This window comes from Fusarium pseudograminearum, chromosome 3, assembly GCF_000303195.2.
Source record: "Fusarium pseudograminearum CS3096 chromosome 3, whole genome shotgun sequence".
Lineage (NCBI taxonomy): Eukaryota > Fungi > Ascomycota > Sordariomycetes > Hypocreales > Nectriaceae > Fusarium > Fusarium pseudograminearum.
Window position 1 is genome coordinate 451,816 of NC_031953.1, and position 18,887 is coordinate 470,702.

Genomic DNA, 18,887 nt, shown 5'->3' on the forward strand with positions numbered 1-18,887 from the left:
CATAGTAGTGGCCTTTAGATTGGATATATGTAACCTATTGAAACAGGCTATTCACTGGTCTCTCGGATGCGAAGTAACTGCTACCTCACCTCAGAATTCGCATAATGGCCTTGCACCACGGACAACTCTCTGGATAAATACTACCTTTAGGTAGATTTATCGTCTTGAATGGACAAAGGCTTAACAGCATACACCTGGAATGAGCCTGTACATGACCGATTAGTCTTGACCTGAGATAGCGATGTCTATTTACTTACCTGCCCACTCATTAAAGTCGGCGATTCCCAGACGATCACCAAGTATATCTTGATCATCAGCCAATTCTGTGGACGAATTCTGAGGAGCGCATGTCGATAAGCCAGCTCCACAAGCTGAGTTTGTCTGTTCATTGCCACAGCATGAAGACTCATTCTCGTGAGCAGTAAAATAGACATTCAAGTCGCTCTTAGTGTCAACAATAAGAACATCTTCCCAAACGGTCAGCTCAATCATAACACTTCGTCTGCAGCTCAACTTACTTTGAAAACCCGCATTATTGAGAAAGGCTTCATAATCGCCAACAGGACTAGCACCAGCGATGCATCCAACGTACAGGGCAATGTTGTTTCTGATATCATCGGTAAACTCCTTGCGCGCCAAGATATCACTGACAGCGACGCGTCCGCCTGGCTTGAGGAGTCTGAACATTTCATTGAACACGAGCTGTTTCTCTGAAGCAGGTACGAGGTTGACGACGCAGTTGCTGATGATACAATCCGCCGTAGCGTCATTGAGTGGGACAGATGTAATGGTGCCTTGGACGAATTCGACGTTTGAGATTTTCATGGCTGCTTTGTTGGAGTTGGCCTTGTCTATCATGTTCTTGTCCAGGGTTAGAACTGTTCACGGATAGATGATTGATGATAGTGGCGTTCACCTTGTTCATGTCGACGCCAATTGCCTTACCCGCAAGACCGACTTTCTTGGCAGCTGTGAGAACATCGAAGCCAGCACCAGAACCAAGATCAATCACAGTTTCTCCCTTGGGAATTAGTCAGTAGTGTTTAAGGCTAAATGCATGTCATGATTTACCTCTCTCAATTTTGCCAAAGCAGTCGGATTGCCACAGCTTAATCCAAGGTTTGCACCATCGGGAATCCCTGCGAGCTCTTCTTCTGTGTAGCCAAATGCTTTGGCCACGGTTTGCTCATATTTTCCAGTGGTGGTCTTGGTCACTGATCCGTAGCGCTTGTGGACTTCCTCGTAGATTTCTTTCGAATCCATGTTGTCGGTTATAGTTGTAAATGGATTTAACTGTTTTGTTATTATGGAAGTGTTTGTGGCTATCGTTTGATTGAGGGCATTGTGAAATTATATAGAGGGAATGAATAAACCCGGTATGTCACCGTTTAAAATACTTGCCACTGATATGTCAATCACATTCCCCTGCTCTGATGTACATTACGACACTACAGCCAAGGGTGTCCAATCAGACGAGGAATGATTAGTAAGATTGCAAATCGATATGTCACCGTTTTAGCAACCCAATCCTCACACGATCCCATCACCCTCGGTGACATATCGACTTCCAACAGCCCAATATGACACCCAAGTCTAAGCGAGTAACGGCTGAGCATACGAGAGATCGCGTTCGCAATAACCAGCGTCGTCATCGTGCACGAAGAAGAGACCACATCGCCACGTTAGAGGAAAGACTGCACGAGGCAGAACAGACCATCTCAAAATTGAGAGTCCAAGTTGACGACCTCGAAGATGCTTTGCGAGGGAATAATAGTAGACGAATATCGACCGCAATATTAGCAGAACCTGAAGACTTGGGTATTCAGGAAGCACCAGCCGTTGTTGATGGACACGATCTACTACTTCCAAGTACCGGCATTTTTACCGAGGATCATGACTCTGGGGAAATCAACGTTCTGGGTAGCGATAACTTACCCGGTATCAATATCGAACCCACTGACTTGCCACTATCGATCCTCCAATCTGCCATGTTTTCTTCACTATCTCAGCCGGGGTATCCCTTCGAATATCAGAGCAACCAAAACAACAGCCCTCTGCAACAAAACCGGTTCGCAATTACAACTAAAACATGCTGCTCATCTTCAAATACAACACCTTCAAACCTACTTTCACCAATTGGAACTGAACTTACCGCAGAGCTAACGAGACTCTGCTGTGAAGCCTACATCCTCATCGCCCAACATAATGCTACAATCGTCAGAGACGAAACAGATATACAACAAAACTCGGTTTCATTACCACAGCTTATTTCCTGCAATTTTAAGATGAGTTGTTGTTTAGTGAAGGCTGAGCTTTTGGGGCCCCAAGTCTCGACGTCAATCTCATACATCCACTGTGACTCCTGAGTGTCTATAGTGGCGTGGCTATCTTATGACTTGGAAATAGTTTGCTTATATTTTCTATCGATATTTCCGATGACCTACTTGCAGTATATAACAATTTGTTTTGCTTACCCAGTCAGTCCCTCTACTTGGTGCTGAAATGGCAATTGCATGTGTGTTCCAATCATATGAATAATGACCCCTCAGTAATATCACAAGTTAAATATTACAAATTATTGCATTGAAGTCTACAGACGCTAAGTTGAGTAAGGGCTCCATCTTTCCTGGATATCGAGAATATTAATATGCCTTGCAGATGAGGTTGCAATGAAATTGGCATCGCTATAAGAAGGAGGTAGTGGCGGCATTAGGTCTGAGTCGCAAGGGTATGGGAGACAGTCAACTGTATTGGCTTGCGGTAGTGGTATAGGAGTTGTCGCGACTGTTTCTTGTCAGCTACCACGTTAAATAGATGATGAAAAGGGACATACCTGATCTCACTCCTATGAGGCTACTCAGTAGGTTGGGGTTCACAATGTCGACTCGCCTCTTCTGGACAACTTTGGCTTCCGTTTTTATTTCATTTGTCTGGATTGGCGGCGGTGCATGAAGGCCGATAAGACGTAGAAATTGAATCTCGGTCAACACTGACCGGTGGTGGCTGTTGACAACGGGGACCTGACTGTTGAATTCTTCTGCATCGAACATAACCCACACACCACGACGATAGAAGGGTAACCCTTTCTTTTGCGCTTCTGGTCTGCATTTTTCAACGATCCTGCCCACCTCAAGAAATCCATTATGCGCATCTTCGATGATAGAGTTGACTCTGACAAGTTCAATCGGTTTCCGTTCCAATATGTCCAGATTCTCTTCGCGCAAGCTGATCAGGTGCTGGAGGTCACGATCGCAGGTACGAACTAGCTCCAGGCTCCGACGGACTTGGTCACTAGCTTGCTTGCATTCGATAAGGAGTTTAATTACGTGGTATGTGACACTGGTAAGAGATCCGACAGGGCCCAAGTATTCAGTCATCTTGGTAAGATTGCAATCGTCTACAGCGACGAGATGAGTATGAAAGACGATGATCTTGGAAGATCCTAACCTCTGGGAGAGACAGAGACCAATGTTTAATGTCATCGTATGCCTAACGCCTGAAACTCTAAAGTGTGCAGATATCGGCTGTGATCAGCTGGTAGAGCTGCATCTCCATTAGCACACGGAGGTTATTCTATGTCTCGTTCAAGCCCACAATAGTTTCCCCGCATTAAGACGCTTCAGCTGTTTTCAGCTATATCTAGGGCTGAAATTACGTTAGAAAGACAGACGCCACTAAGTATTGAATGCATAAGTGTGTTTTGTCCAATCGCTTTAGTTTACCTGCATGCCTGTAGGTCTCACACCATCACACCATCTTCCTATTACCTCAATCGAAAACGGTGCTCCGTGGAGTTCCGTTTATCTCCCAAGTCTGTAACCCAAATGAAGGTCACGCCAATGATGTTGGTGGAGGGAAGAGGAAAAAAAAACCGGATGGAAGCAAGACGCATTTTATGCCCAGCTGAACCATATACTAGGGCAGAGCAAGGCAAAAAAACAGGTCCCGTGTGAGCATTGGAGTCATAATGTTTGAAAAGTGTATTTAAAGATGGTAACCTTATTATCAGGGGAAGGTTACGCCAAGTTAACAGTCTCTAGCTGTTAGCTTGATATTTAGTATGGCGCCTCTTTTGAGAAATAATCACATCGACAGAGGAGGCGTTCAAGTAAATCAACTGTATTTGAAACTTCTGATGATTACAATTTGCTAAGAATATCGGACAGATTGGATGTCATTATGACAGCATCACAAGCACAGTTATCATAAAGTCCAAAGACATTGTAAGTAGAATTCTGAAAATCAGCAAGTAAACCATACGTAGCCAAGATTCGAATGCAGAACAGACATAACAATGGGCAAAGGTGAAATACACAATCAAGAAATCAGGTGAGGCTCTACAATCCGCTGTGGGGAACTAAAACGATGCCCATCCAGGCCGTTCAGTTTCTCCAACCCAACGCATACGACAGGGCGTCTCTTTGCCGATCTATCCTTGTACAGAAACCTCCAATCACTCGTATGAGAAAATAAAGTGTAGCCGAGCTGAGCAGTCTCAATAATCATCAAACGAAGATGATCACCTTGCTGATGCTGACTCTCATCATCGGGCGCCACAAAGTAATGTAGGACTGGATCCAAGGCTTCCGCAAGAGCCTCGCCCTGATCCCGGATGTCAGGCTCAGAGACCTCGAGAGGAGTCCTCTCCTGAGGCGCAGGGTGCATGAATAGCGCTGATAGTGTACGCCATCGGGTCCAGGCAAACGACATGACTAGAAGGCTGCATCAGTGGCTTGCTTTGGAAAGCTTATTTGTTATACGTACCATCAAAGTTGTCTCGATGCTTTTCATTCCGGCGGATTGAGCTCATAAAGGCAACAGCCGACTTTGGAAGCAATGTCAGCGGCCCAGGAGTGTTCCAATCGATGGCGCTGAACAGGATATTGGAAAGGACATGTCTGAGGGCACCACACCGAGTGTCGGTCTCGATGCACCAGCCAGCAACAGTCTCGAAGTCGATCCCCGAACGGGAGCCGCTGTACCCAGCATCAGCAAGCGCGCGGGCTAACGCCTTTTCCTCAACATCCACTGGCTTGAGATGATAGACGGTCTCGACGTGCTGCCTGATGATGTCCTCAAGGCGTCTCAAGCCTGAAAGTATGTCTTGGTCTGGCGTGGGCTGCAGTATGATGTTTTCCAGTTTCATGGGATCGCCAGATATCCCTAGGGGTACCGCATTGGCTTCCCTTGGATGGTCCACCAGTCTTCCTCGGTCTTCACTCCGACGCCTTTGTCTGGCATATCGATGTTGTCCCTTGGATCGGAAGATCAGCCAGCCGATAATTGCTCCAATGATAAGTCCAGCGATCAAGCACCCGATGGCTACTCCGGCCACTTCTCCATCGTTGAGTCCCTTGTTCTTTGGGTGACTTGTTGAAGTCCCGCCATTTGCGGTGTCACTGGCAGCTGTCGCTACTGCCTGTATTGCATTTGTACGTGCAGATTCTGTTACTGCATTTGAGGCATCTGTAGGTGCAATTGCTGTTGCTGCCTTGGAAGTATTTGTGTTCGCAGCAGCGGTTGAACTGACTGATGATGTGGGGGTCATTTTGTCTTCAGTTCTCAACAGTATTTGTGTATGCGATAAAGTCCAGGAGATCGGTTCTCTTATCTGGGAAGAAGATGTGAAAGGAATGGATTATTGGTTTATAGATGTATCTACTGTCGCGAGGGGCAGTGTCGCTTTAAATCTGTGTGCCTGTATCTCGGCTGGCTCTGTGTTCAACTACTTCCCGTTGTAATAGGTACATATCATCAGAAATGAGCAACCGTCCCAAACAGAATAAAAATCATCCGTACACGCCTCCATCTAGACCTGGCTGTGGCTGACTGAGCTGAAAACACCATCCACAAAAACTGAGCAATTAGAGCCTTAATTCTAACATAAGGCGTTGTAGGGGAAGCCTCCGGGACGATTGCGGCAATTGGATTGTTAGACTTGAAAATAAACGTTCTAGACCGCAGCAGCTATACGTACCAAGCTGAAGACAATAGTTCCACGTGGCTTGTAACTTGCATTAGCACGATGTTACCTGTGATCGACTGGAGGAGACATTACGGTCGAATTGGTCCCAAGCCCTCCTCCTACTTCCGTTCATTAACGCCAACAACTGTTCAAATCACTCATAATTCTGTCTATCTATGTCCTGAGATATCCCACGTTATTATTCAACGTCACTCGACTGCTATCTGCCCAACATGGCCGAGAAACCCGACGTCACAGTAGCCATTGATCTTGGCACCACTTTCACAGGTATCATATCCCAATGTCATGAACGTATGTAAAGCCGTTAACAAATTCTTAGGAGTTGGATTTTTGTTCTCCAATGGGACGATGCACATCTTCAACAACTGGCCCGGAAACAATAGCACTGGCGAAACCAAGGTCCCCAGCCGTATTGTCTACAACCATGACAACACAGTATCCTCATGGGGTTTCTACTCATCTTTGTATGATGACCCTTTACCACCTGGTAAGAAAGAGCATCGTCTCTTCAAGATGTTTCTTGATAAAGAAACCTGCGAGGAGGCAAGAAGAGCTGGTTTGAGTACGATTACTACTACGGCAGAGGCGTCGAAATGTGCTACAGACTTTCTTCAGCAGATATATCGGCACATCAAAATTACGTATGAGGAGATGACAGGCGCAAACTGGACCACTTCGGCAGTGACTTTTCTTTTCAGTGTTCCCACCACTTGGAGAGGGTTAGATGTGAGCAACACATTCAAGGCAGTCATTAGAGCCGCTGGCTATGGAACTGAAGGACCTCGTCACTCAGCGCAAATCGATCTTACAGAAGCTGAAGCAGCTGCTGTCGACACTCTCAAAAGCGGTGTAGTCAACTTCAACACTGGGGACGTATTCCTCACTATAGACGCTGGTGGTGGCACAACAGACTTCTCCTTGGTCCAAGTCACCAGTATTGAGAACGGAAGGACACAGATGTCGCAGATCGCCGAAGTTGCTGGTATCGGAATCGGCTCAACTCTTATCGACTCTGCTTTCGGCAAGCTTGTCCAAGAGCGTTTGGCTAATTGCCCTGATGTGCCGTTCAGTATTGCGAATGGCCTTGCCGAGAACATGATGAAGAGTGAGCGATTCAAAGTTGTCAAGCATCTTTTTGGTGACCCTGCAGCCATCGCCAATTCTCACAAGATCCCCATGCCTGGTGTCCCAAACAACTTCAGACATACCCAGCTTGGTGCTGATGGAGGATGCATGAAATTTGATAAGTAGGTTGTCACAAAACCAAAACATAATACATAGCTAATTGGATGTAGTCACGACATACAGAGGCTTTTTGATCCCCATGTCAAGAGCATCTTGGTCAAAGTCCGCGAACAGCTGGACTGGATGGTACAAAACAACCGCAGTGAGCAAGTGGTATGATCTTGAGCCGAATACTTTTTGGTCAGCACTAATGATCTATACAGATGTATATAGCATTATCTGGAGGGTTGGGGAGTTCGAAACATGTCCAACGACAGCTCAGAGAGCATTTCGTTCAATTCAGGCACCCCAACTGTCAAAAGGTCAGAGTTATTGTAAGCAAAAACCCACAGACAACCGTCGTCAGGGGTCTTCTTGAAGACCAAAAACAAAAACGGGAAACGGGAAACAAGCCGGTTCTCGCCACATACATCGCTAGAATGAGCTATGGTATCGTAATTCGGGAACCGTACAACCCTATGCGGCACGTAGGCGAGCAACTAGAGACAGATGAGTTTGACTCTGCTCAACGTTGGGCTGTGAATCAGATAGAGTGGTTCATTCGCAAGGTATGTTTGAAGGACATCCCCACGTTTTAACTTGTGTTGACTGATTGACAAGGGAGATAACATTGACCCTACCATGCCGATCATGAAACCGTTTAGTAAACGGCTAAGTCCTGGACTAACAACGGCTTCTGTAACGGTCCAAGTTGTTTCTTCACGGAATGAGTCAAGTGTTCTCCCACAGAGTCTACTCAAGGGTAAGTTATGCCAACGATGACAGCTCGAGAAGGAGTTTGCTAACTGAACGTTACAGCTGGAGTTAAAAGGATTTGTCAAGTCGAGTGTACACTCACTGGTCTTAGCCAAAATGAACTTGTGTTGGTTCAAAAGCGTGGTAGCTGCTGCTTTAGCAGAGGTTATCGGTTTTATAAATGTGCCTTTGATATTCATCTCATTGTGGCCCCAGCTGACCTGCGGTTTGAGCTATGGTTTAACGGTAATAAGTTTTCTCGAGATCACGATCCGATCAAGGTTGAATGGAATTAAATTACCTAGGTCAGCTTCAGCATATTAATGCAGCTTCCATATCCAAGTCTAGTCAAGTCGGTGGCTACAAGAATACAGTTGTATTTACTACAACAATCGCATCACTTGCTGTCAATGGATATTATTGTATTAGAGGGAATTTGTAAATTCTATCAACAAAGAACCCCATCGTCATTTCAACACAATTTAATTTCAGGGTCCGGAATATGCCGCTGTGGCTTGACTTTACAGCAACCATATTTAAAAGATCAAATAGTCTCACACGCTAAGCTTCTAGCCTTTGACAGAACTTTGGTGGACAGGGATTAACTGCTAGTCTCAAGCTGAAGCCAGGGGTAATTATTATCATGGTGGACATTTTCAGAAAAGAAAGAAATAATGATACCCAAGGTGAGAAGGGTAAGCTTTAAGTAATATGAATATTAGGCCCGTGTGACACTTGACATTTCCATACTGAATGATACCGGTGATACGTTGAGACAAATACTGAGAGCGCGGTCTAACCACATTAGCTTTATAGACGCCAAAAAGGTACGATGTTACCGATCGAGGCTTCAAGTCAATAGTTTCATCGTAGCGCGTAAGAATAATGGTCTCGACCAAAATTTCGGAAATTCCTTCGCCGAATTAGGGGTCCAACTCGCCGGCGGTATCCTGATAAACAGTCGATATGTCGCTCCTCTGTGCCCATGCCTCTCGATTCTTTTCCCTTACCTCTCGGCACCTCGGTTGGCTACTACACTCGTTATGCGATCCTCCTTTGCTTTACTATTGACGGCCTTGGGCAGCTTTGATGTTGCCCTCGCTGGCCCATGCAAGCCTCACGAAACGACCATCGAAAGCTCGGCTACAGTAACTACAGTTGCCCCAACGACTTCAGAAACAAAGGGACCCCTGGTTATCAGGAACGTCATTGGCAACGGAAACTTTGCCGTCAGGGACCCGACCAACCCAAGCAACATCCCCAACTACACCATCGAAGGCGATGCCCAGATTGTTGAGGACAAGGGTTATACTGCCGACAACAGCAAAGAGAGGGGCTGTGTTGAGCTACAAGCTTCTAACCAACCTCCCTCCCGCAAGCGAGCCATTGGAAACATCGTCAGCATCTCGCAGCAGCTTGACTCTCTTGATACCAAGAAGAAGTACACTGTTCGATTCTTTTATGCTGTGATTACAGCTAGCAGTATCAATGTCTGCACGCTCACCGCTTCTATCGCTGGGCATGTATTCTACACGTCGACGATTCTTAGCCTTGGAGCTGCTATGGACTGGAACACTGTTCTTGAACAGACGGATGTTCCCAACACTGAAGGTGCTTTCGCAGTGGCTGTGAACTGTCCTGTTGGTGGGGTGGCAGCCATCTACATTGATTCCATCTTTATGTCGAACCAGGTTACTCCTGACACGATCAACGATGTGGCCATTGACTTTGGTAATGATGGTAGCTCTGTTACCACTAGTGGGCTGTCTGCTGTATCTACGACATACAAGGAGGCAAGCAGTAGCGCCAACACTGATGGGCCGTCAACAGAGACCGAGCCACTCACTGAGTCTCACATCATTTCGGATAGTGCGCACCCAACATCTGGATTCTTTACAGAGTCTGATGTTAACACTATCAGTCCGTCGACCAAGTCTGAAACTGAAACACACAGTGTTGCAGAGAGTGAGACAGAGGGACACACAGCTGGTGTATCGACTGCCTCTGAACTATCAAGTCGACTTGAACCATCAACTGCCTCTCAACCTGCCTCTCAACCTGCCACCCAGGGCCCTTCGACGGCCTCCGAGCCTGTTACTGAAGGCCCATCGACTCTTCACGAACCATCAACTGCTTCTGAGCCCGCTACTCAGGACCCATCAACCGAGTCAGACAGTCATCCTCCCACTCTTACCTTGAACCCCACCACGGCCGCGCACGCTACAACCGCAAGTGACCTCTCCACTGCCAGCTCTCTGCCAACTGGCTCACGCGTCTGCCCCGTCGGCGCCGCACCTCCGGGCTATTGCGCACCCGTCGAACCAAGAGTAACGCAGACGGTCTCTCTGGCCGGAATCCAACAGGAATCCGAGAACGAGCGCCCTACTGCCCCTCGAGCCTGCTGGGCCTTTGGCAGAGCAAAGTTCGGTACATGGGGTCGCACATTGTCAAGCAACCCTCGACAGAACTCTATCGAAGACTGTGCTCTTCTGTGCAAGCAAGAAGGTTCTGCCTGTAAGGCCTTTGCATGGGATGGCGCTCGCCAAGAGGCTTCCTGCCGACTTCTTTCCGATAGCCTTGGTGTAGCTGGCATCGATATCAACAGCCAGAATTCCTTGATGTGGAATGATCTCGATTGCTTCGAGTGTCAGGGTTGCGATATCAAGAACCCTGTGGATGTCGAGACAACTACCGCTGCACCCTCAACAACCTCTCTTCCAGATATAACCACCTCTGCTGCCCCCGTTGCCTCGATGCTCTGCCCCCACTGTCATCTCCAAAGCTCTCCATCTTCGGCTCTCGTCTGTCAGAAGATTGGCAACCTTGGTTCCGTTGATCTCCAGCCTTATGCCAACAACGTCTTTGACAAGGCTACTATGCAGACAACTTCAGAACAGTGCGCCACGATCTGTTTCATTTTGAAGGATTGCAAGGCCTCGGCATATGACTCTGCGCGAAGGAGGTGTATTTTCACCAACACCGCTATTTCAAGCAGCGCTTTCCAAGAAGCTCAAGACCAAGATGCTTCAGCCTACATTCTTCCATGGAGCTCCAAGGGTTGCTGGTCGTGCTCCAATGACTGCTCTACCAAGGATGAGACCACGAGCCAAGCTCCCAGCTCGACTGAACATACTGTCGAGCCCGCGACAACAACCCCCACTCGAACTCAACCTCCTACAACGTTCATCTCATCTTACGCCCCCACCACCACTGAGGCGTCCATGCCTCAATGTACACTCGCCCTATCCGATGGCTGCACCTTTGATCAGAACAACTACGATTACTCTCAATGCAGCAAATCCGGAACATTGAGAAACACCTTCACACTCAGAGATGACGAATATCCCTGGCAGATGAACATCAACAGTTATCAGAACTGTGTGGCCATGTGCAATCAGATGCCCAGCCGCTGCAAGGCTTCCGCATGGGATCAAAACTCACAACAATGTGTCTTTTCCACCAGCTCCATCTTTACCTCTGCGTTCACCCAGGGTAACGATGACGGGGCTTTGAACTGGAGTGAGCAGAGTTGCTTTTTGTGTTTCTGCCACGACCAAGATCGTGATGAATACTCTGCATCGTTGAGAACTGCACTACCCACTGCTACTTGCGCTCCTAGCATCACAAGTGAGGACGCCGTATGCCAGCTCAGGCCTGTTGATAACGGTGCTGTGGTCTGTCAGCATACGGGTTACTTCCCTTGGTCGTGGGATGATGCACCTTCCAAGTTTCCCAACCAGGATTCTGAGGAGCGATGTGCGGCTCTTTGTAACTCGAACCCCGATTGTATGTCGTCGGGTTGGTCTGAAGAGTATGGTAAATGTGCTTTGTCAGGTTTCCAACTCACGGGTATCGCGTGGCAGCAGTTTGGTAATACGATGCTGAGCTGGAGTGATAAGGGCTGTTGGGATTGCTCTGACTGTATCAAGAGTCAGAAGTGGCGTATAATTAATTAATGTGTGGATAGTGGTGAAGGAACTTGATGTTATTAGTAGCATTGATCCGCAAACCTGATAATAATCGAAACATACCATTTTGTTAACAACTGCTTAAAGTAGCTTGTAACCTCTGTGGATGAAGGCGCTAACATGAGAAAATAATTTGCCATTTTGTGCATCACAATGAAACCATTGCTTTTTCGTGTTAGCCTTTTATGTACTGATATTATTGGTTATGGGCCCTCTTAGTTGACATGGCGGTGCCTGAACTAGAGCTGCAGCTGAACTTTGACTTTACTTCTTCCGACTAGCTTACTGATTCATTGACAATAGTGTGCTACCAGGACCACCTCTAGCATCAAAACAGACAAGGAGACAGATGAATCAAAAGGGGAAGCATCTGCTGCATCTCTGAGTTTAAAACTCTCTGTCACAACATCTCATTATTGACATTCGTTACATCGAACTGCGTCATCTGCAGTTCTGTCCACTCGTTTAAACATTGTCTTATCTCGTCAGAATGGTTCGCTTTTCTATCCTTCCAGCTGCGGCTGTAACCCTGCTCCTTTGTGGAGTTCAGGCTGGGCCCTGTCGACCTTTGACCACCGGAGTTACCAACATTGCCGAGAGCTCGTCAACTGTTGCCCCAGACACTACAGCTACTTCGTTGGATACCACGGCGGTTACTACTCTCATCGAGGCTACCTCCACTGTCCAGGAAGAGTCGACAGCGACTACCGAGACAAGCATTGCCGAGAGCGTATCAACAATTGCATCTGATACGACAATTGGCTCAGTCGATGTCACTACGACTACTGCCCTTGCGGATCCTACCACCACGGCCGAGGTTGAGGCTACAACAACCACTGCAGTCCCAGCCTGTGTTGTAACCCAGCTGTTCACCAACCCCGGGTTCGACAACAGCGACAATGACATTGCACCCTGGACAAACGACAAAGGCGCTATAACCCAAACTTCACCTCAAAGTGGCCCCAATGCTTTGTATGCTGCTACGCCTCATATTCTCATATCTTCTTTGCTAATCCATTATATCATAGGTCCTTCAACCGCTTGGAAAATTCCTTCGACAGTTTCGGTGTCTCGCAAACTCTGAGCAATCTTTACGGCACCTACGAGTTTTCTTACCACTACCGTATGGTCAGTGTCAGTCAGTCTGCTGACTACACGTGCGATATTGAGCTAAAAGTGGGAGATGCTTCCCTTCGTGGCGATTTTGACTACGATGTCGGTGGATGGAAATCAGGAAGCGTCACCTTTAATGATTTGAAGTTTGCACAGGCAGATGTACAGGTCATCGCATCTTGCGGTGGAGAGTATCACCAAATCGTGGTTAACCTCGACAGTCTTGCATTCACGCGCGTTTGCAGCGAGTAGGATTTTGTAAATAGCATTAAAGATTTGGCACATAATGTATCAGCTTAATATACATTGGGTTTGCCTTAATGGAATCCTTTTAGCTTAAATAATCGAAGGTCTGTCAAGGTTCTATCATATTTGTATATGCTTCCACGCAAACCGCCGGCTGTTGTGGTTATGGGATTTTTGTTCTCTTCGAGCAATTGATACCAAGCCGATTTGCCTCAATTGTAATACTGTTAGGTCCATATCGAATTTTCAGTGAGAGCTAACCTTCTGTATCACGATGCACTGGTCATAGATAGTTAGTAGTGAACACGAGTCTCGGCTTCTTCTGAAGCAACACATAAGAACATACAGAAAGACTCTCATGGTAGATTCAAGGCACAAAAACGGGTAACTGGTGATTATTATGTGTCAAGGCAGTTTATAGTACCGACAATGTATCTCGATAAGATGTGTTTATTAGATTAACAATCTAAGTTCCGAGTCCTAAGGTAAGAGTGATGATGATAAATGATGGTTCCCAACATGTGTGCGATTTATATAAGTAAAAAAAATGAGTATTAAACTTGAAAATCTCAACTACTCCAATTTTAGGTCACCTTGAAGATATCTGTCTCTGATACTGTGTATCCATTCCTTTGTAGTCATCTCCGAACCGACACCCTCTGTGTCCTGATCGTAGCGCGCTTCCAAGATTTGTCTATCACCCGAGACAGGTTTAACACTGCTCGGTTTCCTTACAGTCTTTGCTCGTGTTCCTAGATAGAAGCTTGACCCTTGGGGTGGTGTTAGCATCCATTCGTGTCCCCCATTGCATACAGTGATAACATTAGAGTTGGGGTCGCGTAGACGGACTAGACAATCTCGACAAAAGTCTCTTTGCCAACAGTAAAGACAGTGATAAAACTCCTCGCCGAAGTCGGATTGTTTTTTGCATTGCTTGCCATCTTCAGTGCGGCCGTCACAAGACCACTGAATGGGTATTTCTGGCTTTTTGGTATCTACCCGATGCAGGCGGTCTTTGATCAACTGATGAGCAGCCATGATGGTTGCACGTTCTTCATCGTTTGGCATTATGTCGTTTTCGGGGGTTTTCAAGGCCTCGGTCTCTTTCTCAATGTACAACTTGGCAAACTGTATCCTTCGACTTTGTGCTGCAGCGTCAGGTACTTTCGCCATCGCGATGCTGATCGTTCGTTCGGCCAGATTGTTGTACCTGTCCCACAGCTGCTCTCCGTTGATTCCTTCTGGTACATATTTGTCTTCATCTCTGAAGAGCAAAGCATCTGTGACCAAGTCCGGTTGGCCGACAAGAGACAAGGCAATGGCTGCATTTTTCAGGTCCTTGCATGCTGCAGTAGCCATGTGGATTGCGAATAGACCAACGATGTCGTTTTCGGGTATGTCGTCCGAAAGAATGGATATCGCCTTTCTCAATCTTGGCTTCAATAGCTTCTGAACCTCCTGCATCTGGCCGCGAATGGTGTTGATTGAAACCAGCCACCCAACTACTTCATCATTGTTGAACAAGTCATCGAATTTCCAGTCATCGGGCTTCAGATCTTCGAGTTTTCGCTTGTAGACTTCATAATATTCGTCGTTACTCAGCATGAGTTGAAAGTAATGACGTGCCAAGGCCGCAGATGCGTTTGATCGGATAATGATAGCGTTGTCGCTGCGAATAGTTTCCAGCTCGTCACGACTAGCAACCCAAAGAGATATCGCGTCGAAGGTAGATCCCGGGCCATTTGACAGTTGATTGTTTCCATATGCTGCAACGCCCGCATAGTAAAGCAATATTCCATCCGTCCCCTGTTCAGTCGAGTTGTTTGCCAATCCAGAAGCTTTGGCTACGCCATTGTCTGGCCTTTCGAACCCATGTGACCCACTTGCCATGATGGTTACTACTTTCTGCAACATACCGAGATCCTTTTTGAAAACAGAGAACATCATGGGGAAAAGGTTGTGGTGGTCTGGATCTCCAGCCATCAGTTCCAAGACGCCACACATATCCCCTTGCTGATCGTCTCCACAAAGCCTGCCACGAAGCCATATCCTCATTTCCTGAGAACTAAGAGTGTTAAGCTTGATCTTGAGGCAGCCTAACAGTCCTTTCAGAGCTTGGTCGGTATCCCCCTTGTCACATGCCGATGTGTAGTATGTCTCTGCACTTTCCATACTCCCGGTTTCATAGGCATAGCCACCGAGAAGTAGATTGAGCTCTGTGATATCACTCTCGCTCGGTTTCGGATCGGCATTTGATGCCTTTGCGTTACTCAAAGCCTTCTTGACGTTCTTCATGGCTTCTTCCGCTTGACCTTGTCTGTGCTGAATGATCCCATAATCTCGATAGCAAAGCCAGCTTGGATTCGCCCGGCCTATGGCACACCGATAGATTGGAATGGATAAGTGCAACTCATATCCATCTTCTAGTGATGCGGCTTTGGCAAGACGCTCATACCAGAGTGAGTCAAGAGATTCCACCGTTAGGTCTAGAGCCTTACGACACCATTCGCTTACCTGAGCCCATTTGCCACTGAACTCAGCGTTGATAGGCTCCTCGACAAGCGAAATCGTCTCAGAATCCTAATCGTTACCGGGCGGTTAGAGAAAGTCGCAATACTAGAATGGAACCACTTACTTTCTCCATGAACTCTTCGATCCAACGATATGCCATTGATGCGTCCCATGTTCTGTCCCTCAAGAACTCTGTGATCACCCACCTGATAAACTCTTTGAGATACCCTTCTATCACATTACGGGCTGAGAGGACATTCTTAAACCATTCTTTGTCCTGTCGCCTCACAGCTGAGTCCACTAGCCATTCCTGTAAGGTTTCCATCTCGAATGATGTCCAATATACTCGTTCAAAGGCCGACTTATGCAGTTGAAACACTGAACCATCAGTGAATAGTTTATACAGATTTTCTCCAATCTCGCGCTGTTGATGGGCAAGCAGAACACCATGATGACTCTGATTTTCAAGCTCGCGCAACCGAAAAAGGTGGTGAGGTAACCATTCAACGAGATACCTGGTGTTGGACTGGTGGTCGACTCGCGGCTCGCTATCCATGTTCTTGAAAGCGTGCTTGACGATGGCGAGGTGCGCCTCGAATTCGTCAACAGCGATTTGGCCTTGTCTCTGATTGTCCTTCTTCACCGGGTTGGTAAAGTCAAAAGTGAAGTTCGGTTGCATCGCCATCTGTGTGAGGTTCCAGAAGTATTCCGCAGCCCGCTTACGACCAACATGATTGAGTGTGAGAGCCATGCTAATAGTGGAAGGGGAATGGGAGAGGGACTCTTGTTCTGACGAGGACGTTTTTGCTTTCTCGGCGAGATATTTCTCGAATCCCTCTTGGACTTGAACCACATCTTGCTCGATCTTCAGGATAGATGAGTATCTGTTTCTGACCATCGTATCAATGCCTTCTACCGACGCTGTTTCATTGAAGTGTAAACGCTTGGTGATATTTAGCCTCGGTTTTATTAAAAGTAGAATGTAGAGAAGGCATTACATACCATAACTGCTTCGAGTTGCTTCATGGTTGGGGGGAATTGCCTGAATATGATATGCTTGAGGAGTTCGTTTAGCTTATCAATTTCTTTGGCGGTCAAAGTCCTTTCCAAAGAGTCGATAACCACTTCATAAACTTGAGTTGGTCTGTCCAACAGCTCAGCGAGACTATCGAGAGGGGTGTCATTGTTGAAAGCTCCCGCTATACGATCAAGCCATAAGTGAAGCTCAGCATAGTTCCCTTTAACCTTTGAGGGCAATTTGTCTAATATCAGCTTCCTAGCGTCGGATTGCTTCCTGACATCATAGCACTTCTCCAACACTCTCTTGCGGGCAAGCTCTTCGTGAACGATAATTTGCATGTCTTCCTGACTATCGTCCCCCATTGTAATCTTCAATACCTTGTCGAACATGCTCCTGTCGTTGAATTGCTCGGGCTTACCGCTCAAGATAATTCGCAGGTTTCTTGTCGTCATTGGTCCCGGGCCAGCTTTCTGGACGAAACCAAAAAGCGCATCGACTTCATCGGCAGTGAGGTTTTCGAGCCCGTCAAAAACAAGATAATAGGTAGCGCTCGATCCCGGCAGAGCAATACCGAAGCTTTTCCATAGTTCATGAAGCTCTTCTTTGGAAGATCCTATGTCGCGACGAAATGCAACAGACTCATTACCACATGCCTTGTCCAATGAGTTTCGCACTGTTGCGTCGACACGAGCGATCTGGAACGCCATGTATCTGAGAGCCCATGCAATTGTTTTCCTGTCACTGGCCTTCTTCAAGGCACCCTCGGCAGGGAAGAAGTAGTGGGCAATGTATGTCCGATTTCTCATCTGTTCCAGATGCTGGATGATCTGAGCACATGTGCATGTTTTGCCCGTTGACTTAGCACCCAAGACAAGAAGAACGTGAGGCATAGTTGTCCTTTTGGCCTTACTATTTGTTCCTGTCCAAATGGTATAGTCGCGGTGTTTCCATATCCATTGACCAGTTTTCTCAAAACATTTCTCCGAGATATCCTGGCGTGTCTGAGTAGATCTCCTATCAATGTTAACTGTTGGAGGTATACCAAGGTAGTCGCCGATATTGCGGAGAATCTTAGCTCGGTCTTGCTCGGCGTACAAGGCATTGACTCTTTCATTTGTTTGGCCAGTGACCTCTTGTACTTTTTCCAACATAGAAAGTGTTATCGTTGCTTGAAGATAATGCTTACTTTGCATTGCCTGATTGAATTCCACAAGTTGTTGGTCCAGCTCGTCATCGATACGAAGGGCGCGATTCAGAACCCCTTTGATAAGCGCTCGTTTGCCACCTTGATGGTGCTTGACAACCAGAGCACAGAGCCTCACGAAACAACTGAGGACATGATGTATTTCCGGTAAGAGAGGTTTGTTATCTATCTTACGATAGATCTTGAACTCTGCAAGAGCAGTAGAGACATGTGGAAAGACTTTGTCCACAGCTTCATTGTAATCGTGATTTTGCTGTGGGACACTTAGGACAAAGTCTAGTGCTCTGCTTGTCATTTCGGCCGCTAGAGGGAAGGGTGTCTATGCAAATTCATTAGCGGCGGCTTTTCTCTCGATCCTTTGCGAATCCTGAGACTAAGTTGAACCCAGCTTACCACTGAAGAGGCGCTTGAAGCGACCCCGAGAAGGGCCCTTAAGTACTTGAGAGTCTCAAGTCCCATGCCTTTTGTCTTTTCCCACCTGTTTTTTCGATTTATCGTCGCTATCAGAGTACAATTGGTTCTGCTTTTCAATCTGCTTCTGAACGTCGTCAAAGGTTCGTAGGTCGCCATCACGGAGTGATTTTCCGCAAACGTCTTCAAAGTATTTCGCAGCCTTATCCCATAGATCGTCAAAGGACATTTCGTCTTCGCTTAGATCTGTGCCTCCTGTATGAAGAGCCATTGTCTCAGTGGTTTTTTGGTTGTCGGCAGGAGGTTGTGGAGGTGATGTCGAAGGAGGAGGGCTGTGCTTTGCCAGCAAACTTGAGAGCTTCCTAAGCTTATTGAACTTCTGAATAAACCAAGAAAATTTAAGGCGAGGTTTCATGATTTGCGATATCACTTGATGGTTACAAAGAG

At 46.8% G+C, this 18,887-nt stretch overlaps 7 protein-coding genes across 7 annotated transcripts; 3 read left to right on the forward strand and 4 right to left on the reverse strand.

The window, feature by feature from the left end:
• Positions 1–146: 146 nt before the first annotated feature.
• Positions 147–1,263, reverse strand: FPSE_04020 (uncharacterized protein; the record flags this gene model as incomplete). The annotated part of the gene is made up of 5 exons (XM_009257138.1): positions 147–205; positions 258–467; positions 519–861; positions 917–1,021; positions 1,072–1,263. The coding sequence occupies 5 exons, from the start codon at positions 1,261–1,263 to the stop codon at positions 147–149; spliced, it is 909 nt and encodes a 302-aa protein (XP_009255413.1).
• A 317-nt stretch (positions 1,264–1,580) lies between these two features.
• On the forward strand, positions 1,581–2,179 carry FPSE_04019 (uncharacterized protein; the record flags this gene model as incomplete). The annotated part of the gene is made up of 2 exons (XM_009257137.1): positions 1,581–2,068; positions 2,158–2,179. The coding sequence occupies 2 exons, from the start codon at positions 1,581–1,583 to the stop codon at positions 2,177–2,179; spliced, it is 510 nt and encodes a 169-aa protein (XP_009255412.1).
• Positions 2,180–2,599: 420 nt separating this feature from the next.
• Positions 2,600–3,377, reverse strand: FPSE_04018 (uncharacterized protein; the record flags this gene model as incomplete). Its single annotated transcript, XM_009257136.1, has 2 exons — positions 2,600–2,784; positions 2,834–3,377. The coding sequence occupies 2 exons, from the start codon at positions 3,375–3,377 to the stop codon at positions 2,600–2,602; spliced, it is 729 nt and encodes a 242-aa protein (XP_009255411.1).
• A 940-nt stretch (positions 3,378–4,317) lies between these two features.
• FPSE_04017 (uncharacterized protein) lies at positions 4,318–5,548 on the reverse strand (the record flags this gene model as incomplete). Its single annotated transcript, XM_009257135.1, has 2 exons — positions 4,318–4,712; positions 4,765–5,548. The coding sequence occupies 2 exons, from the start codon at positions 5,546–5,548 to the stop codon at positions 4,318–4,320; spliced, it is 1,179 nt and encodes a 392-aa protein (XP_009255410.1).
• Positions 5,549–6,198: 650 nt separating this feature from the next.
• On the forward strand, positions 6,199–11,922 carry FPSE_04016 (uncharacterized protein; the record flags this gene model as incomplete). The annotated part of the gene is made up of 7 exons (XM_009257134.1): positions 6,199–6,253; positions 6,306–7,233; positions 7,282–7,384; positions 7,435–7,779; positions 7,832–7,973; positions 8,030–8,093; positions 8,775–11,922. The coding sequence occupies 7 exons, from the start codon at positions 6,199–6,201 to the stop codon at positions 11,920–11,922; spliced, it is 4,785 nt and encodes a 1,594-aa protein (XP_009255409.1).
• A 502-nt stretch (positions 11,923–12,424) lies between these two features.
• On the forward strand, positions 12,425–13,299 carry FPSE_04015 (uncharacterized protein; the record flags this gene model as incomplete). Its single annotated transcript, XM_009257133.1, has 2 exons — positions 12,425–12,906; positions 12,963–13,299. 2 exons carry the CDS (start codon positions 12,425–12,427, stop codon positions 13,297–13,299), a joined length of 819 nt encoding a protein of 272 aa, XP_009255408.1.
• Positions 13,300–13,866: 567 nt separating this feature from the next.
• Positions 13,867–18,855, reverse strand: FPSE_04014 (uncharacterized protein; the record flags this gene model as incomplete). Its single annotated transcript, XM_009257132.1, has 4 exons — positions 13,867–15,873; positions 15,929–16,747; positions 16,807–18,348; positions 18,508–18,855. The coding sequence occupies 4 exons, from the start codon at positions 18,853–18,855 to the stop codon at positions 13,867–13,869; spliced, it is 4,716 nt and encodes a 1,571-aa protein (XP_009255407.1).
• Between the last annotated feature and the right edge of the window lie 32 nt (positions 18,856–18,887).